Source organism: Manacus candei, unplaced genomic scaffold (assembly GCF_025592945.1).
Source record: "Manacus candei isolate 608988 ecotype Guabito, Panama unplaced genomic scaffold, ASM2559294v1 h1tg000043l, whole genome shotgun sequence".
Lineage (NCBI taxonomy): Eukaryota > Metazoa > Chordata > Aves > Passeriformes > Pipridae > Manacus > Manacus candei.
The window spans coordinates 700,692-723,203 of NW_026138091.1; the positions used below are offsets into that span (position 1 = coordinate 700,692).

At 34.4% G+C, this 22,512-nt stretch overlaps 1 protein-coding gene across 8 annotated transcripts in view; it reads right to left on the reverse strand.

Annotated features, from left to right (window-relative positions):
• Positions 1 to 22,512, reverse strand: part of PTPRQ (protein tyrosine phosphatase receptor type Q) — a 130,265-nt gene that overhangs the window by 100,833 nt on the left and 6,920 nt on the right. For all 8 annotated transcript variants that reach the window (XR_007905921.1, XM_051795683.1, XM_051795682.1 and 5 more), the window contains 15 exons: positions 20,328 to 20,514; positions 19,907 to 20,191; positions 17,416 to 17,700; positions 16,545 to 16,814; positions 15,120 to 15,380; positions 13,502 to 13,632; positions 13,210 to 13,339; positions 11,588 to 11,738; positions 10,991 to 11,097; positions 10,413 to 10,510; positions 6,609 to 6,771; positions 4,721 to 4,981; positions 2,912 to 3,072; positions 1,840 to 1,951; positions 939 to 1,165 (listed from right to left, as the gene is read on the reverse strand). Coding sequence is in view for 7 of the 8 variants with exons in the window: in XM_051795683.1 (XP_051651643.1) it covers positions 939 to 1,165; positions 1,840 to 1,951; positions 2,912 to 3,072; positions 4,721 to 4,981; positions 6,609 to 6,771; positions 10,413 to 10,510; positions 10,991 to 11,097; positions 11,588 to 11,738; positions 13,210 to 13,339; positions 13,502 to 13,632; positions 15,120 to 15,380; positions 16,545 to 16,814; positions 17,416 to 17,700; positions 19,907 to 20,191; positions 20,328 to 20,514 (2,829 nt within the window). In the remaining variant the exon portion in view is untranslated. The remainder of the gene's footprint in view (positions 1 to 938; positions 1,166 to 1,839; positions 1,952 to 2,911; positions 3,073 to 4,720; positions 4,982 to 6,608; positions 6,772 to 10,412; positions 10,511 to 10,990; positions 11,098 to 11,587; positions 11,739 to 13,209; positions 13,340 to 13,501; positions 13,633 to 15,119; positions 15,381 to 16,544; positions 16,815 to 17,415; positions 17,701 to 19,906; positions 20,192 to 20,327; positions 20,515 to 22,512) is intronic.

A 22,512-nucleotide genomic window follows, 5' to 3' on the forward strand; every position in this document is an offset into this window, starting at 1 on the left:
AGCACTAGATTGACAGTGAGCAACTTTCCCACAATGGTAGGCATAATTACATTTTTTACTTTCTTACATACACACACCACCCTTACAAAGGATCCTTGCACAGCCTTATTCCTAGCTTGGTCAACTTCAATTTTCTTTATAGGTTTGTGCTGTATGAAATTACATCACAGAATCAGAGAATATTCTAAGATGGAAGAGACCCAAGAAGGATCATCAAGTCCAACTCTTAAATAAAGGGTCCAACAGGGATCAAACCTACAACCTTGGCTTTATTAGCACCCTGCTAATAAAGCTGAGCTAATCTCAGGGTTATGATATGTAATGAATCAAAAACATAATTTCATTTAATTCTTGATTTTGAAAAGAGGAACCTCTCCGAGGTTCTTGTGAAACAGTAAGTCAGGCAAAGAATTGCTTGGCAACTACTGCCAAGAGAATAGCAGTTAATTTGTGTCCACTTGAAGTCATGTATTGTTGAAGAGTTCAGAGATGGATCAGGAGTGCCTAATCTCAATATAAACAAGTTCCATACATAGAAGACCTGCTTTTCTGGATCTGGCTGAGATGATTTAGAAATCTATGTGTAATATCCAAAGTGCACCAGTCATTTGAAAGATTAAAACTCAATGAAGATGAGGATGGATTTAGATGTTTCTGAAAATTCTACCCTTTGCTTTTCATATTTTAGCACATAATGCCATATTTCAATAAGAATATCAATAGAAGAAACTACATTTCAATACAATTTTGGTTGGAAATATTTTTAAGTACATTCAAAAACATTACTGTAAACAAATACCTGACTAGTGTATTTTGTAATATGGCAACAATTTATTAGCAATGTCCCTCTGAAAACTCTATAGGGACCTACTATAAACTTACACAATTTACAATTAATCAGAATTCAAAATACTAAGAGTCATTTGTAAAGCTTTTACCATAATTTCATAAGTTGTTCCAGGATTAAGATTGGTGAGAAGAACTTCCAAACTATCTGGCTTTGTTGTGACCTGTGTATAAGTTGTTTGCCTCCATGGGCAGACTTCTTTATATTTAACAATATAGGAGAGAATTCTGCCATTTGGATGCAGTGGTGTATTCCATGACAGCAGAATCCCAGCAGAGCCCACTCTTTCACCTGCAAGGTACACAGGGGGTCCAGGATCTAAAAAAAACCATACACATATAACCCAGTTGTTAATTAATTTTCCTAATAATGGAGACAGATTCACAGATTCTATAGAGAAATTAAATCATCTACCAGCATAAACTCATAAAACTACCGAAAATTGATGTACTTTTGAAAAAAACACTTTTTTTCTGGCTAAAGTCCTATTACAAAAACGATTAAATGAATTTTGGAGCACTGGAACTATTCTCCTGTAAGAATGTAAAAAATGTAATGCTCAAGATCTTTGTCTTAAAAACACACTTTCATGATAGTTTGATATTTGACATATTCCAGCATTCTTAATTAAAGTTCTTTTCCATGACACATGTCAAAAGCAAATTCACTGTCTTAAAAAACACATCTGATATGGCTACTTTTTTTTTTTAAATATCTCCGAACATTTCTGTATGTGCCACTATACATATAAATTGGGGTATGGATATTACTACATAACACAATAGCAAATTTTTCAAAAGCTTGAAAATTCTCATGCTCTCATAGAACAGATCAGATTCAGTGTATTTTTAAACAGTTAAAGAAGATGAAAGATTTTAATCACTGTTCAAAACTGATTATAATTTCTTGGATACTACTGTGCATATAATAACACAAAAAAGTTTATTTAAAAAAAAAAATCAACGAAATTTCATCAGTCATTTTTAACTCACTTGTCACATTTGTTGTCACTGTTCTACTTGCAGGTGAACTATAAAGTGAAGAAGAAACTGCAGACACTGTAACATTGTATGTTGTTCCAGGAATAGTATTAGAAAAATCAGCCTGAAATAAGACATAGATTTATTTAAGTCTTTTACCAAGAAACATTAAAATGAAAAAACAAACAAACAGAAAACAAAACAGAAAAAAAATCACAGAAAAATTTAATCATTTCATTACTGAAAGTGATCTGTTAATAAGCTTTTAAAGATATAACAGAATTTGCAACAGTAAAAGATAGTAGGTTACATCTGTTAGCTACACTACAGTATTTTGCTATCTTATTTAACTATCCTCCCTAAGATAAGTATAACATTCAATATTAAAGAACAACAAAATTAACTATTAATTTTATCAGAGAATCACTTATCAATGTATCTATACAGGGTTTTCTGTGTTATCATTATCAAAGTAAAGATGAGGCATTATAAAATTCCTCTTGGAAAGAATGAACAAAAAAGCAACCTGAAAAACAAGTTTTTGACCCTTAAGCTAGCCCATCCTTTGAAATCAATATAATTAATTTTTTTTAGCAAGCCGCTATATAAAATACCTGTATCTTTGCAGTTCCAATGAAAAAAAAAAGCCAAATATCCAGAACAACCATTATTTCTGTTAACACTGTTATAATTTCCAGACCGCAGAATCAAAAAGTGCTCCTATATCTTTTTGATGGCTTAGCAGTGAAGTGTTGCCTGCATTAATGATTTAAGAGCAGATCTTCCTGGCAAGTGCACAATTAATGAGTCTGTATTACTCAATAGCCCTGCCCTTCCCTTGTTAAACTATTCATGAACCCTTGGATGACTGGCTGTATCCTTCTAGTAGACTTTAAAAAAAAAGTAAATTCACTACTTGTTAAGTAACAAACTTTGTTTGCTGAAATTTGCTCTCACTAATTTTTCATTAACACTTTCATATTCATATTCACATTAAACAGCTAAGGGGGAAAGCTTCAATTTCTCACCAGCACAGTGCATAAGGAAAAGCTGGCCATGCAAGTCCTGTAATAAAAGCACATACTTGATACTTCCTAACTCCAAGATCTAGGATAACAACAGAAGCATGATCAGGAATAAGATCCACATGAAATCTGTCTACAAGTCCATATGGTAGTGTCCAATACAGTGAAAAAAAATATGATGAAACATTGAAGAATCTAAGTCCTTCTGGTTTTGCAGGTTCTGAAAGAGAATTTTGGAATAAAAGACATTAATGCCCTTGAAAAATATATTGGTAGGTACAACTAAATGTAAAAGTATCCAAGAAGAGTTTACTTACTACATGAAGGATAATTGCTAATTAGTCTGGGTACTACAGTTGCTATACTAGCTCTGAGACTTGGCTGATAGGCTCCCAAGTACACTGTGCGGAAATCTCCATTCCCAGAGAACAAGCTGAAGGACCTCTGCCTAGTGTTCAGTTAACACTGCTGAACAGTCCTGGTGTTTCTGCTGCCCTCAGCCTTAAAGTTAGCACTACTACTACTGACATAAGTAGAGTTGCTGTTGAAATTCAACATACAGCTGGTGCTTGTTCTGCTGCTAGCAGGTTCTTAACTCTTTTATACATTTCATGTATTTTTAATCCTAGTAATTCCATGAACTCTAGTGAGTTAAGTCCCCAAAATTTGGGTAGTCTGTTCCTTTTATTAAAGTCAAGTTCCCACCTGCTCCTGTCACACTACCTCATTTTCATCTGCCTTTAAATGCACCTTTAAATATGAATCATCCACTCTAAGCCTAATAATGAATCAAATATTAAGTTCTTCAATAGGCCATTAAAATGTAGCCTCGTGTATCTGTCTCCTTTCTACTCTGGAACATATGCACAACTAACAGCTATCCCTATGCTTATCTCTCAGAGCAAGCCCAGTCAGTGATGCTATTTGCCACATTTCAAATTCACCACTACCCTTGCACTCAGTTCTCTTTACTAATATGGTTCTCCAGAATTCAGACTAAATCTTCTAACACTGTTTACACATTAGTATCGTACTGCGCAGTCTGAATATCATATTGCTTCCACCCTGAAAGAGCTCCACTCCTTTTTTATTTGCTCTAAATCTGCTTAGATTATATATCTTTCACAAACTCTTTGCACTGACTATTCAAAGTTGCAGAATTGTTTCAAACAGATTACTCCAGTTCTGACATAAAATAATCTAAAATATTAAAATATACAAATATTAACTTTAGATGTTATATTCAGTCTGTATTGTCTCATTTTCATTTTTAACTCATTGCTTTTTTTTAACACTAACAGAACAAAAAATATAAGAATAATAGTGGAGGTGGACAAGTTTAACTGAGAGCATAGTTTCTTCCTTTTAGTACATACCTATGAATTTTAAGTCCTGCTGCTATCATCAGTGCTACTATTTCCATGGATCTCAACTTCCTTTAAAGCTGGATTTTATGCTTTTAGAGGTCTTTTTATACAACCCAGGATTAATCTCAGAGTGTAGCTTACAATCTAAAGCCTTAACTCTACAAACATTTCTAAACCTGTTTAACTTCACTCACTGCAAAAAACCTACTGAAATGAGGTAAGGTAAAACACAGCTCATGTGTAACTCCTTGCAGGATAAGACCTGAAACTGGCCAAAAGAAATGCAACACAGCTAAAGACATTATGTTTCTGGTAGTGTATCTCTACATGCAGGTTGGATAGGGTATAAGTAATGTATGTCCAGAATGACAGCAAACTATTACATGCAAGATCTCCTGAAATTTCAGTGTTATGCTATGAAGTGAGATCTAAAAAGCTAAACATGAATTGTTAGTGGCAGCTACCATTCATTGCAAAGAGAAAGCAAGAAACCGTACAGACCTGTTACAAATTCAATGAAAGAAGAAGCTCCTTCAGTATTTCCTTTCACTCTTTGCAGTGTGAAGTTGTAAATGCCACCAGCAGTCAAGTTCATAACAGTGAAGTCAGTCAGTGTTCCTGGAATCCTTAACGTTTTTATAAAGGTGTCGTTTGATAAAGATGCTTTATAAGAAGTGAAGTTTGTCTTGGTTGGATTCCACATTACAGTTGCAGATGAACTATTTACCATTTTTAATGTCAGACCACATATCCCAGCAGGTTCTACATAAAAATTATTCAGATTGATAATGAAAAATTTAATCACTAGTCCTTAAAACATAAGAAAATACTAGTTTTTAAAAATAGATATTTTTTATTTAAACTAATTGAGAGTTCATAGCATTGTGAAATATTGATACAAATTTTAGAACTACGTTCGTATGGCTATGTAGTAAACAGTGCCATAATGTTGCACAGAGTAAAACCTGGGAATGTATCTCCTGTGTGCATTATGTAATTTACGGAAGAAAATTCCAAATTAATCAGATCTTCTGTAAGAACACTAACACTGCTCACTGGTAAAACAGAATGAGAATGGGAACACTTTTTAAGCAGAAGTAGCGATTTTATTCAGTTTAAAGTTTTCTAAAATACATCATAGGCCATATAAATTTGGAAAACCGTTCATCTGTTCACTTAGGAACACAGTAAATAGCATAGTCTCAGTGATTACTGCTTTTTTCCCTTTTAAATAATCCTTTTGATTATATGAAGATTCCTAAAATTGCAGATAATTTACAAATAACACCTCCATTAACCTCTGCAGCACAGTTGCAGTTAGGAAAGAAAAATGTTTCCATTCCTCCTAAAAAGTGAATCATCTAAATTATCAATTTATCTTGCTTGAAACTTTCCCAAAAAATATTAATTAACATGTTCTTATTATTCGACATGAAAGAAAATCCTAAAGATTTACCATTAAAATTATATAGTAAACTCTCCATAATTTAGCCATACATTGTACTCATCCACAATTCTCTTGAAAATATTTACTTGAGGATAAAAATCACGTTTAGGACCATGATAATGATTATTGTGCTTCACTTTTCATTATCAAGAATCTGCAGAACTAGATCTGGGGCTTTTTTTAGAGATTCATTTATCTTTGAATAACTAAATAGAGCCCCCTTGACTATTAACTCAGTTAAGCAGTTATAGCCCAAACAATCCATAGAAAATCCACTGAAAAAGGGAGGAGGTCTACAATGTGCATGTACATAAATGTGGGAGTTGATTTATTTCCTGATTACAATTAGCTGCTTTTTATCCCCTTTGGCAAGTAAGAATTCTATATAAATTTTTTTCTTCAAAACTCTTCCAAAAAAAATTTCCTTCTTTTTATGTTGTATCACAGGAGTATTGGAAAACATGCTTGCTCAGAGACAGAAAATGAGTGCAAGATACTGGTTTCTGGACCTTGTTAAGCTATCTGAAACACAATTTCTCTTACTATATTAAGCGTTCTGTGGCCTTGTACAGGAACAACCCTGCAATCTGAGACTACAGGCTTGCAAGAACTTAAGAGATGCAGAAACAATTGTAAACAAAATTCAAGGTGTTTCTCAAAGTATAGGAAGCTATTCTGGCTCTGTTAGAGCTGAAAGGATTTTGAGTTCACCTTGTTTTTCAAAGAGCTATCTTCAGCTATGTCTACACTCCTCAACTTGAATCCAGTGTGTTATGTGGAAGGGTCCTGTTTAAACAAGTATCTAAAGAAGAGGCAGAACTTGCCTCCCAAAGATAAAGTTTCATTTTGAAATGCGTGACCCTTTTCAGTCACTTACAAACAATGATTTAAATGTCTCTGAATATTTACTGGTTTTCAAAACGACATAAGGTATTTTCTTACTTGTGATGACTTTTTTCTCCACAGCCACAGAGGAATCCAAGCCTTTAACTGTCCTTAAATGAAAAATATATTCTGTCCCAGGAGCCAGATTTTGCACTACAGCTCTGCTGTCATAAATAGTTCTGATAATCAGCTTTTCATTATTCATTGGACAATATGAAAGCTATTGAAGAAAAAGAATTTCTTATATTAGACCATTTAACTTCATAAAAGAGATTGCAACTACCTGTAAATATAAAAATATTTAGAATATTTTCCATATTTTAAAGACCAAAAAAAATCAAGAAGCTTTGTATTATGTTCCACAAGGTTGATCCACAATTACTCTAAGATTCATTAATAGCCCAGTGAACAGACAGTGGTGAAAGCAATGACTTTGAAAGTAGATGTAGGAATCAAAGTTAAGTCATGGCTTACAGGTTTTTGCTCTTGGAGAAAGGATAATAAAGTATACTCTGACTGCTCAGTCACACAGCTGTACTGATGAACTGTACAGTTAACTAACTCTGTACCTTTCTGGCAAAAAAAAGCCAACAAAACAAAAAACCCAAACCAAACAAAGGGGAAAAAAGACCAAAAAGACCCCACCCAAAACCATTCAACCAAAAATTCCACCTGTGCGCTCTTCAGAGCTGAGATTCTAAAAAGAATCCCAAGGAATCAGTCACTCAACTCTGTTCACTGTTATGCCTTGAAAATTCTTTTGTTTACAGCCACTGCAGAGAATAAAAGTGCTGGAGATACCAAGTAATTGAAATTTGAGCACTTAACTCCTAGAGGCTGTGAGGATTCCTTCTGACCTCCCAGACAACTCTAAGGTGACTAAAAAAATTCCTGTGACAGTCCTTTGTGGGGACATAGAAAACTGCAGACTGCTTCATAGATGCACTAGCGAAAGGCAAGACGCAGATTGTGCCTGCCCTTCAGAGGAGGGCACTAGACAAGCATCTCCAACATGCACACATGGGTTTCTCAGGCATGGCTGTTGATACTAAGAGATCAAGGTTTGCAACTGCCTACATCAGCAAGTCCTGTCCTGACACGTTATTTCCTCCAACAGAAGGGGGATATTATACACATGGCAGTGACCTGAAAGCACTTTGGTTTAGCTGCTATTCATTTATGGAAGAGCAATCCACTTCCCCCCTGTATATTTTACCAGCATGGTACCTATTCATGCAAACTAAATCTTGGAAACTGTCATCACCTTATTAGAATTACAGCACTGCAAGATGCTAGAAGCAAAGCTATAGATTAAAGATTTACATCTAGTACAAACAAGTTAGGAAAGCACCTTTTGTGAACTCTTCGCTCTACAAACTACAATATATTGCATAGAGAGTTGCTGATCAGAGATAATTAATTTTAAATGATTAGTAAAATGATCCCTTTTATGCAGGTGCACCTTACTAAGCAACCAGTCTACGGAAGCCTTTCTCATTAAAGATTTAAAGATAAGCTCATTTATGCAAACAAAGCACTGTCTAATGTGACTGGCTGCTTGCTCTATGAGATCCTGAGCAATAATACCATGCCATAAAGATCAATATTACAGATGACAATTATTTTCCACAGGATGGTAAAAATAGCATGACCACATTCAAAAGTGTATCCGAACAGGTTCAAAACAGGAACAAGATAATCGAATTTAATTTTAAAATTTGTAAAAATACGCCAGGCTACACCAGCAAACAGTGTTGAGAGGTTAACTGGCTACTCTTATCCATTCAGATCAAAGCAACTTTACACTAATGAAGAGAGAAGAAATATCAAGGAACTATCCTAAGGATACTTAGATTTCAAGGTTTAGGTAAGGATATAATTGAAGTCATGGGAGAGGGGGAGTAAAATAATTGAACACTGTAGTACTAGAGTATAAACCGTGTAGACCTTTTAAGGAAAGTATTTTGTCTTATTGTATACTAAAAAATATCCTAGACTAGTAAATTAACTGTACAAGATCATATCTCTAAATCTATATTGATTCAAATGACATGTTTAAAACAACACTACACTATCACAAAGTTTTATTGACCACATTATTGTGCTGACACAGTAGCTGCAAAATGCAAAGGATGATACAAGACAGATTGCAAAAGCCAGGATACAAAAGGGAGACTGGTTGCATGTCATAGTGAAATATGATCCATGTACGAAGTATTTAGATGTCATAGTGGATTTTTTCCGGAAGAGAAGTGAGAGAAGCAAAATAACTCTAGATTTTTTTGCAAGTGATATGATTCAAACTACAAATGCTGAAGAGCCACGCTGTTATATCAGCTTCTTTGTGAGAAAAAAATTATAAGTCTAGTGTAGTGAAATTTAATTATAAAAGGAGAGCTACTGAACAATGATCAAGCAAATTAAAAGAAAATTATGGAGAGTATCCAAAAGTGTCATGGTATAAAAAAAATTGAAATGCAACTTTGACACATAATATGACTCAAAACTTTGTAGAGGGAATGCAGAAAGAGCAAAGCCATTTGAACAGTAAAAAGTATTACTTTGAGAATGATATCATTGAAAACTGCAGACCTTGTCTATACAAGAAAAATAAAGTCTATACGCTTATATAATTTATGCAAGCTAACTTAAGAAGCACAAGGAAGCAAGGCAGAGCAGAAACACAGGTTAGTGGGCCAAAAGAGACCAAAAAAAAATTGAAAAGGGTGTAATAACTTATAAAACCAGTGATTTAAACACACAATGAGCTTATCTGGATGTTGGAAAGACCACTAGCAGACCAAAATACAAAGTGAACACTCAGTGTAGACAAGGCATCTGAGAAATAGTAACTGATCTATTTGTTTCAATGGTAAGGATGTTCCCACACAGAATCATTATTAATGAACTATGAATTTTCAGTCAAATTGAGTAGTCTTGAACTGAAATGTTCACAGAAGAGGTTTTAAAAATAGTCTGACAGTAGTCAGAAAGGTAGACTGCATGCTATTGCCTAGGAAAGAAATAGGAAGCAAAACAGAAAATGCTATTAATCATCTGATTACTCCACTGTGTACCCACACCTATGTGAACAACCAATCTCAAGAAGGATACCAAAGGCTTAGAAAAACTAAAGAAAAAGATAATAAGAGATGTAGAACATCTTCCATAAAAGAATGTTGCTTAAAAGACAATTGAGAAAATTGAAGTTTATAAAATGAGAACTATGGGTACGGTGAACAGGGAAGTACTAGCTATTTCTAATACTTTTTTAAACAGGACATAAAAAAATTCTAAAGTATAAATGATTGAAAAAAGTCAGGAATAGTAACTAGTTTTATTTACATACCAAATCCCTAAACTTCTTAATGCCCAAGGTCAGGAGGGTATGGGCGCTATCAGATGCTTCCAGTTTTGTTTAATAAATTGCTGTATTAAAAAAAATGTTTTATTCTGTAACTTTCTAAACAAAACATTTAGATTCTCCTATATGGAATGTATTTTTTATCTTTCACTGTAATTAAACGAATTTGTATTACAAATTTGGAAAGCTAAGGAAAAAAGATTACACTGCAGTTGCATTCAACCCTTGATCTGTAATCTTTTTTATTGCACGCTAGCTGAAAAATCAATTTTTGAAAGCTATGAAAAGTATAATTTTAGAATATTTTTTTTTAATTGTTATGCAATAGGAAGTATGTATTTAGCTGGCCTTTCCCCATAGCAGTATTCCCTCTCATACTTCCACGAGTTATACAGACAAATGTTTATTGCTGGGTTTGCAGTACGTGCAGAATGATAACTTCATTGAGAAATTACCAAAAAAAAAATTACATTGGTTTCTTCCCATCCTTATCTCACCTGAAACATATCAAATCCTCCTCTTGGTAGTTTCCAAGAAAGATAGACTGTATTTTCTTCTTGTCCAAACACCTGTAAATCTGATGGTGGACCAGGATCTGAGAATGTAAAATTTAAATTTAAAATTATCTATATTAATTTTAAGGAAATTAGCATTTGCATAATACACTACTGTAATTCATTATTTTATAGTTCCATGTAGTAATAGATTTCATTTTGCACTTAAGAAGACCTTCAAATAAATGAAAATTGTCTCCACATATTAGCAATAGAATCAGAAATAAAATAAAAATTTGTAAATTTTTATGAAAAATTTTATCGTCCTAATACTACTGCTGATTCAGTTACTGGCAGAATCCCATTAAATACAGATGAAACTTGTTTGTGTTTTAAAAGCTTTTATATGCTTAGTAGCTTTCAAATACGTTTAGACTGAAAAGAAAGACTTACATTAATTAATCCAGACATTATTAAGATGCATTGATTTAATAAGGAGTAGCTTTTCTAAGACAATACCTTAAAATGTAACAACCTTAGTTATTTGAAACTGTGAAAAGTCATTAATAAACTGAACCTACAGGTGTTAATCTTGAGGATGGTAGGGTGACTCCTTTTTAATCCGTTGATTGTCACAATACTGATTAGGAAATCAGTGCCTGGCAGAAGATGTTCAAATTTGTACATTCTACAAAGATTAAAAGAAGAGATTGTGTTCTTTAGGATTCTAGAAATGCACATCTCTTCATATATTTAATTTTTATAGTTTTGTGGATATTATTTACACATGATGTGTATACACATGTTTATATGTTGTCACTCAACAAATATTTTAGTATTATGAAATCTTAAATGGGCTGCATTACACTATGGTTCACAGTAAGTTCAAGTACTAGAAAGTCCTGAAGTATTAAATTAAACATCCAGAATTGCACACAGGTTCTACTACTGCTCAGTCCAATGCAGTATTTTGTTTGGTCTTCTTTGCACAAGCACATCATATGAGACCTGCAATTTGTTAAAAAAATGCAATTCCTAAAGTACATGGTATAGTATCATATGTCAATTAAATTATCAAATACACATATAAATAACAGGACAGGTTACTTATTTTAAATATATAGTGAAACAGCTGCTTTGAGTTCATATCGGTTACTTTTTAAATGTAATCATCATACCTTACATCAGAAGGTAACATTTTCTTCTCACTGAAGTCTTTACTATTTATTGAAAGAACATATCCATCAAATATATTTTGGGCTGGTGGCCAGGTGACAGTTATTGATTCAGAGTCTCTGCTATAGTTCAGATATTTAGCTGCGCTTGGTACTGTGAGACAATACAACAAAATACATCAATTCAAAAAAGCATTTTAAACACATTTCTTTATGACAGGCCTCTCATCATCAGAATGCAATGCAAACTCCACAAAATTTATGTCATGTCTCTCCTTATCTCAAGGACACACAGACTACTACCACTGAGGTAACGTGTACAGGGACTTTTGTTATCCAGGAGATGCGGAGCCAAACTGTTTGCTGCTCTATAATGCTACGTAGTGCAGTTCTGATACCACTGATGTGGAGTTCCTGAAAAGTGGACAATTCCTCAAGAAAAGAAATGTCAGTATAAGAGGTAGCATACTGGACAGAGACCAAAGTCATGAGCAGCACAGTGTCTCTTATTCAAGAGTGACCAAAAGCATATGTCTCCAGAAAAGCAAGAATTGCATAGAGTGGTAATCCCCTTCTTAATCTCCCAAACTGCAGTTTGCAGCCCAAGAACTTCATGAGCCAAAGGTGATTTTTTTTAATTTAGTAAACCTCAGCAGATTTTTCTTTTGTAAATGTCTTTGGTCTCCACTTGAACATATGATCACAACCATGACACAAAATATCTTGTGGCCAGAAGTTCTGCAATTTATCTACAAATTTAGTAAACAACCATTTGCATTTGTTTGTTTTCTACTTTCTCTCTTCTAGTTTCAAGTCCTTAGTTCTTGAAAAGGAAATGTCAGTGAATTATCATTTACTTGCTCCATATTTGCCTCTGCATGACTTGTCCTCTCAGAAATTATTTTACACCACACTTTACATTCCTATATCAGTTCTACCTCACTGGTACCTTAAATGCAACACATTACGTATCTTCGATCACAGATGTTGAACCATTTCAGTCACATCTACTATGCTTTATTTTTCCACATTAGGTTAGAGGAAAATATAACATGCCAGATCTAATAGCTTGAGAGGCCATGTTCTTGGGTTCAAGCAGCTAGCAGTATTAGAATAGAGGAGAACTACACTGCTGAGAATCAAATGTTCTAAATGTAGAAAAGCCCAAATTTCCTTGTGATATACAGGGAGGCCAATGAGAAAACATCATAAAACTAATTTAGCTCTGAACATTTAAGCATGCTCAAACTCAGCACTGAAGTGAAAAATGAAGAATTAAAGAGAAGTCTAAGAAAAAAAATTTGTTTTCTATAGTGCTAGTAGCCAGCGCTGATGCGCAAGTATCAGTTACTGGACTGTACAGCTTGTTGAGTCAACAGGAAGTCAACCCTGGTAGTTCATTGTACACAGGAACCATACTCAGATTCTTAAAAGTCACTTGCAGACAAAGAATAAGAAAAATAACAATGTAAGTGAATAATTATAAGAAAATAAAAAAAATTTGTAAGAAAATTATGAAGATGGTTGAATTACTTTTCTCTGAGACAAAAAGGAAATTCAGAAAGAAAGCAAGACATATATAAGGAGTAAAACAAATACTAAATTTGACAACATTGTGGTCTCACCTGTGTCTATTTCCTTTGTCACAAGAATACTATCTCTGAAACCCTCTTTCTCTGTTCGAATTGCAAAACTGTACAGCTTACCAGGACTAAGGTTGGAAAACATTGCTGTTTCTTGCTTAACCTTCTGGACCTAGAAATACAAATACAGCTTTCACAAAACTGCTCACAAAATTTTCTTATCTTATGTAAATGGTATATCCAACCATTTTAATGGGGGATATAGCTTCTTCTTAATAGAAGACTGACAAATAACTGCATTGCTTATACACAAGTGGTGTTCTAAAAAATATACCCTGAAAGCGCTTGCACAATTTGTGCATATAACTTCATATTGCTCAAAATCTCCATCAGCCCGATCCCAAGTAATCTGTATTGAAGTGTCAGTAACGTCACCTTCTCGTACATTGAGCGGAGCTGCCAGACCTACAGAAGAACATAAAACACATTACAGTTCAATCCAATACTTTGTTCAGTCTAACACTTTTTGTATCTCCTGTGTAGACATAAAAGCGAAGATAACCAGTAATAGATTCAAACAAATAGAGGGCAAAATCTGATCTCAGGCATGCAGACACACAGCAATTCCAAAATTGAGAAAGGAAAAATGGAGAAAGAAAAAAGATATAGGAAAATTACTTGCTTCTTTATCTTAAAATTACATGAGGCTGAACATGCACATCTCCAAGGACAGAGTTGGCACTCCAAGGTGGGAAAGTGCTTCAGAATTAAGTTGATCCCTCCAATACCACCCCCATAATGGTCATAACATACTTAAATTTTGTCAAACAGCCCAGCAAAACTGGGTATATCATGCTAGACAAATATACTTTATCCCTAATTAGTATAGTCTTGTCAGGTACAATTCAGATCACTTTTCAGAGGAGTATCCACTCTTCTTTACATCTATTTCATTCCTATCACAACTGTTTTTGTCTGGAATATACCAAAATGTACACTTTTTTCAAGAAAAACTGTGTACATGTGAGGGATCAGGACTTTTTTTTCTTCCAAGTTTTTGGGGCCCCAGAAGAGATAGACAAAAATTGCGTTTTCTAAGGCAGTTTGCCACTAAATTTATAAAATCCTGTCACAAGATTGATCAAACACAAAGTTTTTATTGTGAAAATCCTTGAAAGCTGATTTTTCTTAAAAAATCAACTTTCTAGTCTTTCACAATCTAGGAAAGATTTTTCTGTCTTGCCATCATTCTCCTCTTCTTTCTTCCTTAATTCTTCCTATCCTATCTTAATTCTTCCTTGTAAAAAATTTCTACTCTGAAAGAAACAGAGCAGAAAAGAATTTCAAAGGAAAATTATAAAATGGGAAAAGAAAATCTTATGGAAGTATAAAGATAATAAAAAATAGGAAAGTCAAACCAGAATTTCAGCAGGTATTTTTAAACAGTTTTGAAGTTCCTACTAAAATTTTGTTTTTAAAACCTTTGCTAGAATTTTTTTTAATGTCTTTGTTATTGAATTTATTATCTTGGAGAATCTCAGTGTTTTTATTACTTGCTTAAAGATGCATCAGGAGGAATGAGCTTCATAATTTCAAGACACAGAAGTAACTCCATTGATACTCATCTGCTTGTTTAAAGTAAGCTGTCAAAATGTGTTTTGCTTCCTATAAGGACATCAATTTAATACAGCCCCAAATCCTGAAATACTTGCTAGACATTTTACAGACAATATAAAAACCACAACTTAGCAAGTTTAGAAATTATAAGGTATTGTTATAGTCTTGTTTAAAAATCAGCTAATGTTAGAACAACTACAAATTGCTTACAGATATATCAAGAAGATTTGTGAATAGGATGTCTTTTCTATTGCACTGAAGTAAAAATAAAGTTAAAAAGGTTCAAAAATCAGGATTTTATATGGTGCAATTTTATAAGAACTTAAAATACTTACATGTTTTTACACCATATATATGGTAACAGGAGCTCAACATTTTTCCACTTTTTGTGGAAACACAGAAATCATATTCTGTTCCTGCAGTAAGATTTTCAACTGTTATTTTACCATCACTTTTTAGAGTGAATGTTGCATTAGGTCCTTCTTTACTTGTAACATAAATGCCATCAAATACTCCAATATCAGGCATGCGAACAAAGAGTACCACAGCATTGCTATAAAGCCCAAAAGGAACTACAATTTGAACAGGCTTGGGCTCTAAAAGAAAAAAAAGAAAAAAGAAATTGCCACATGTTAAATCAGTTGAAAATAAATTAAATGAAAACCACATAATGAATCTGAAGCAACTACCCTGAGTTGCTGAGAAATATGCTTGCCCAGTGCAAAAACTAATAGCTATCACAGTAAAACATCACTTCTCAGAAACAAAGAACAACCTGATCTTTTAAGTTTTTATTACTGGAATTATCTTCTCAACCAGAACTGCACTAGGAAGGTAAGCAGGATAGTTGGAAAAATATACAGAAATGTGAATATGGACAGGGAGATGACCATGGAGAATGAGATAGGTTTGATGGATATAACATTGACGTGTTTAGTTTTCTTCCCTTACAGTTGGCTCTGACAGCTGTGAAATATCTCATCTAGAATTTTGTCATCTGTGTCATGAATGAGGTATTAAATATAATCCTATATAAAAAATTCTGAAAAAAGATTAAGACTGCTACCCTCCAAAATACTGTAATCATTTAGAAAAAAAAAATTACAATGCAGCATTTCATGTATCTATAATCTGACAGCTGTAGCCTTCAAATACCACTTGAATACCAAGTGAATCTTGCCCATTCCTTTCACATATGCAAAAAATTTAAACTGCACCAAAAGCATTTCAACATTTTGGTAAACTAAGACTCTTCACTAAACCTTTCCCTATGGATGGGGAAGACCCTTTGATAAACAATGTAAAGCTTTTACTTTTTACCGACTACTACTTCTAACTCTTTCTACTCCTTTCCTACTGCCCTCTCACTAATGGTAGGGCAATTTTTTCTGGCAGTTCACAGAACAACTACTGTATCTCCAAAAATAAATACGCTGTTTCAACCATTCCAGTATTTTCCTATTTCAATGTAAATCAATGATTCACCCAGTTTCTTCTGCCAGTTGTAACAGGATTTCCAGCTATGGTCCTCATTGCAGTTGTCACTATTACCAATGCATTTTCCAAGGTTGTACCCTCCTTGCAAAAATTGTTAACTTTTCTGTTAACAACTAGGATTGGATCTGAACATTTTATATTTTAGTTTTGATCCTTGGGTATTTAGCAAATTGATTTGATCTACAAAATCTGTTAGACATAGCAACAATAGTTAGACCAATGTGTGCTATAGTCTGTAGTTTCCACCATAAACAATATCTTACTTAAAGTGCATTGAATGGTCTTCAGTTCACTCATAGTTCCATTATTCACACTTGCCACTGCTATTTCATAAGTCGTTCCAGGAACTAGGAGATCAATCTTAAATTCTTCTGTATTGCTTAATGTAAACTTTTTAGTTTCACCCATGTCTGCATTAGGTTTTACTTGAACATAGGATTCCTGACACTCTTGTGGCAGCTTCCAGCGAAGGATCACACTCTCTTCTTGTACATCCTCTGGGTGAATATAAACAGCTGTCGGTGGACTGACAGCTTGATTAAAGAAAAAGATGTCAGTATAAAACCATATATCAAACTTACAATCAATTTACAATCACTTCCCAATGATGTCTCTGGTTTATTTTTTTCTTCTAAAATGTCATGATTTTAGAACTACTGATTCATTTACTTATTTCTTAAAATGATTTACAGGCAGATTCTGTTTTCTGTTTTCTCATAACAAATAGAGACTTATTTTGCAAGCATATTCCATTCCACCAGATATATATAGAGTAAAAAGATGACACAATCTGAGTCGCTGTATCTATTATTAGAAGAATAAATTAATCTGCTTTCACCTAAAAAAAAATTAAGAAATCACTCTAATGTTTCTACTTTGCTCAAATTAAAGACATAAACTACAAATCAGTATTTCTCAAGCAGAATGTCACTTCTTTATCTCATACTAATATGCTGTAAGTAGGTAAATGAATAAATAAATAAGGGTATTGGTATACTCACAATTTTGGAAGGTTCTGAAGAATATCCCAACAACCACAATCTGTACAAGGCCTTAAAAATACCTTTATGCCTTGTATTTTCAATTTAAACTCTGTCTAGCAAAATAAAACATCTTAAAAAATGGATACATCACCTGTTGTGACTAATATAGGCTTTTCATGGCAGCTGAGAGTTCCTTTCTCTGCTACGTTCTGTAAATATACCTGATAGTGATGATAAGGTTTTATATTTCGTATGACTATTGAAGTCTTGCTTTTTTCAACTGGTAACTGTTCCCAGATGTTGGTTTCAGTATCCAACACGTTGACAAGGTAGTAATGAAAAGAAGCACTGGATGAATGCTGTGGAGGATTCCATTTTAAATGTATTTCTGCAGATGAAACATATGTAGCCTCTAACTTCTGGGAGTGCAACGGCCCTATTGAATAAGATTAGGAATAGAAACAAGACAGTAGTTACTCATGCCTTTCACCAATAACTGTGGGATATTTTGGGGGTCTTTTTGCTTGTTTCTTTGTTTCTTTTAAATAGAGCCTGAAAACCTCACAATACACACTTACACACAGGCTCAAGAGTATTAGAGCAAATCTAACAAGGCAACCTTGACAGCGTATCAGTGACAGTGAATATTGACACATAGAGAATACTCCTATTCTCTAATTGAGTTTTTTTCTGAATCACCTAGATCTTCATGTAGAACTCAGTCTCTGAATTTAGGTCATCTCTTCTATTTCAGTCCATTCAGAAATATCATCTAAGACAAATGGTATGCATTACCCAAGTTCATGGAATCACAGAATTGTAGAGTGGTTTGGGTTGGGAGGGACTTTAAAGATCATCTAGTTCTTACCCCCCTTACCTGGGTAGGATCACCTTCTGCTAGACCAAATTACTCAAAGTTCCGTCAAGACCAGCCTGGTCTTGAACACGTCCAATGATGGAGAGTCAACCTCTCTGGACAACCAGTTCCAGTGCCTCACCACTGTTTCTTCCTATTACCTAATCTAAACCCACCCTCCTTCAACATAAGGCCATTTCCCCTTGTCCTATCACTACACGCCCTCACAAAAAGTCCCTCTCCAGCTCTCTTGTAGGCTCCCTTTAGGCACTGGAAGGTACTAAAAGATCTCCCTGGAGCTTTCTCTTCCCCAGGCTGACAGCCCCAGCTCTCTCAGTTAAGGCCTGTCTCCACAGGAGGGGTGCTCCAGCCCTCTGATTAATGTAGTGGCTCTCCTCTGGACTCATTCCAACAGGTCAGTATCTTTCCTGTGCTGGGAGCCCCAGGCCTGGACACAGTACTCCAGGTGGGGTCTCTCACAAGAGCAGAGTTGAGGGGCAGAGTCACCCTTTTTGATATGCTGGCCACTCTTTTTTTGATGCAGTCCAGGATGCAGTTGGCTTTCAGGGCTACAAGTGCACATTGCAAAGTCATATTGAGCTTTTCATCCACAAAGACCCCCCAGTCTTTCTGCCTAGGGCTAGTCTTGACCCATTCTCTGCCCAGGCTGTATTTGTGCTTGGGATTGCCCCAACCCAGGTGCAGAACCTTGCCCTTGGCCTTGTTGAACTTCACTAAGTTCACACAAGCCCACCTCTTATAGTTGCTTTGCATAGGAGAAAGCAAGAATATATTTTCTTCATTATAGAGGCAACTTGCATTATAAGGTCTTTTAAACAGAAACCAAACAATCAGATTATAGAGAAGAGAGTTTGGTAGGCACAGGATATGACAGAACTTCCAAGTGCACTAAAGCCCAGAGGAGGAAGTGAACTGTACAAAACATATATGATGGAGAAAAAGAATAGCTTCTTTCACCTAAAGATTAACCTGTATTTTATTCTATCTCTAAGAAAATAGACCTCTACCTACATTTGAACTGCCTTGCCAGGATTGGTAAAAACATTAGGGCAGTACGTTTTCTTTAACTTCTGAAAATGAGAAAACTTCCCCAGCATCACCAAAACAGGACATCTCCACTTGATCACCTTTAGGTGAAAAGGCATTTTTCATGTCTACCAGTTGGTAGGTTTCATTTGGCTTCATTCAGCTAGACTTTACCAGAATACAAGTTAATTGTGAATGAATTTTACTTAGGACTTATTGCATCACACAGCAGGTCAAAATACAATGGATTTTTAAACCATAGAGATCATCTTAATCTTAACTGCAGATAAACAGGGATACCTCTGCTTGTTCTGACATAATCTTTTACTTCCGATTTGAAAATATGTTTCTGAATTTCACCAGCATAGCCAAAAAATACTTTACTGCTACTCTGACATCCAGCTTTACCTTTGAACATCAGTAGAAACTCTGTAAAATTATTGTAATAATGAGATTTTAAAATATACTTCACAGAAACAAAATTTGTATGGCTTTGTTCTTGCAGCCACTGAAAACTGAGCTTTTCTTAATCAATCCCAAGAAAGGATTTTAGCACAAACCTAAATGAAGTTTTTGGAATCCATTCTACAAATTAGTAAATACTGGATCAGAATTCATGCTCAGATTTACTTATGTTTTCAGACAAAATATCAACACAAGAACTTGTTTAATCAAAGGAAAAAAATATAAAAAGTGTATGATTATCTGGTTACTACTGCTATTTATTTTTGTTACTTACTTGTTTCTACCTTCAGAATTGGACTTAAGATAGACTGTGCTCCTTCTGAGTTCCTTGCTGCTAATAAAAAACTATAGTGAAGGCCAGGAGACAAGTGCACAATTTTTGTTTGAGTTGTATTAACAGGCAAGTTCAGAATGTATGGTTTCCACTGATCAAAATAGTACTTGATTACAAGTGCAAAGCCTGACTTAAGCCACATGCCCATATCACTCCACATAAATACAGCTTCAGTTGTCTTGACATCATGCACACTAAACGTGATGTTCTCTGGCACCAAAGGTACTGAAAAAGAAAAGCAAAAGTGAAAAAAAAATTCATTAAAACCTTTTTTTTAATATATATTTGTATCTTCAAATATAAATGCAATCAGGGGAAGGTTTTTAAAAATAAATGCAAAAGATTGAAAAAATATAGTTACATTCATATTCACAAATATATGGCAGCTGTACATAGCAGAAAAATCCTGTGAAGAAATAATCTGGACCAGTAGGATCTCTCTGAAGGGCATAGCAGTCAGTTTGGTTTTCTGGTATCATTGACAAAGATGAGATACCAGCTTTTAGAAGATAGGGAGATCCATCTGTCCACAAGAGCTGACCTTCTTCCTGGATTCAAAAAAAAAAACATTAGAAAAACATGTATTTTTAGATTATAATGATGAATTATTAAGGCTTTCCTCATTGCAAGCATATTTCCCAAACATACAAAACTTATGTACTTCATTTATACAAATTAATTATATAGGAATAAAGCAAATGTTTCAGTGTAAAATTCTATCTCTTCTATTACAAAAGATTACAAGCTAATAACATAACATAATATAAGCCACATGAGTATGTTTTATCATTACAAACAAGCCTTTAAAAATCACTATTAATCAAATAATTTCATAATCTTGTACAGATAATTGTCTAAAAATGTCATTCACTTAAAAAAAAAAAAAAGCGTAAAATAACCATAAATCCCGTCTGAAAGCAAAAATATTTAGCTGAAAAAAAAACATGGTTAGATTCACAACCGGATGAGAAAATGTTATCTTTCTCCTTTTTCCTGTTTACTGATCGCTCAGCATTTAGGACACACTCACACCTCCCTCCAAGTTTCTTACCTTTGAGGTACTTTCAGTTTTTCTAGCAGAAAACAGGTACTAGATGGGGCAACATGATATTTTGGAGGAAAGATGCCTGTAGAATATGCTTACAGCATGGCAACACAGATCCCTCTAGTGGGAGACAGGTTTCAGTCTGCACTGCACTAACATATACTAACATCTACAAGGGCTTAATAGAAAACCCAGCACATTTCTGCATGGCATTGAGGCACTCTCAGGCAGTAAACTTGCATAAAGTGCTTTCAGGCATAGCAAGTCTGTGGTGCTACAGCCTAAGTAAATGCTTTAAGTACTGTAATGGAGAAAAGTTGAGGTACCACCATCATTTTAAGTCTTCTGTTGTTTACTCTTTTATTAAAGATGTTCAAAAGTGGGGAGGAGGAGGAGAAAAAAGGATTTTTTCCATTGCTCTGAGAAAACAATAAAAACTCATGTTTGTTGAGACTGTGACTATTTTTTTAGTTAATTTGTTATATTGAAAAAAAAAATCAAATGAAATATTGTGATATCATTCATTTCCCCAGGAAAGTAAAGAAGATTTTCAGTGGTATGAAATAATTCAACTTGACTTTCAGGAGGACTTGTGGGTATACTCTGCCATTTCAGAAACTATATAAATCAAAATTTTTTTATACTGGTCTTCTTGGTCACCGGAGTTAACAACAACCACAGGAAATCACAAGATACTACTACGATGCAAACCTCTGCAGCAAGGTTTGTAAGAGAAACCTCAGTGAACAATCTTTGGCCACCTTTACCACTTCCTAGCTCTGAAGAACTGCACATGTCAGGAGGGACATGATGGTACCACCAAAGCATTCCATTCATTCTTATCCAAGGCACAGACCTACATCTCCAGAGTTTCTGCTACTTTTCACAAGAATGTTCAGCCTCATCAGGAATGATTTTAATTCAGGTACAGATCAAAGCAGAGTTAAAGAAGAAGACACTGTGAGAATACAAATGCTACAGAACTAATGTTGCTCACAACATCACTAATTTTTATCAATGTCACAGTGCTTGGCACTGAAGGCTGCTGAAATCTTCTGAGTAGGTTATAGTCTCAACTTCTTCTCATTAAATATTTCAAGTCCCATGGGTACTTAGAGAGAAAAACACTTGAAAACAGAAATTTAACTCCCTAGTGCTTCAAATATGAATGAGAAAGAAAAATAATTTAATCTGTATTTTTTATTCAGATTTTAAACAAATCCTGCAACTCCTGGTGTATGTCCCATGATCTTTGAGCTCCTGAGGTAAGTACAATTTGATGCAAGTACAATTTAGAGTTCTCATAAAATGAGAACAAATGACAACAATGACACTTCAGAATGAAACAGTACTTGAACACACTAACTAAGTACAAATAATTAGGAAAGAAGTGCTCAAAAAACAAGAATTTTATTATTATCCCTTGCTATTCTTAAGACATGGTACTCATCTAGTTCATTTAACTGACTGACTCCCACAAACATAAAAATGCATGTAATGA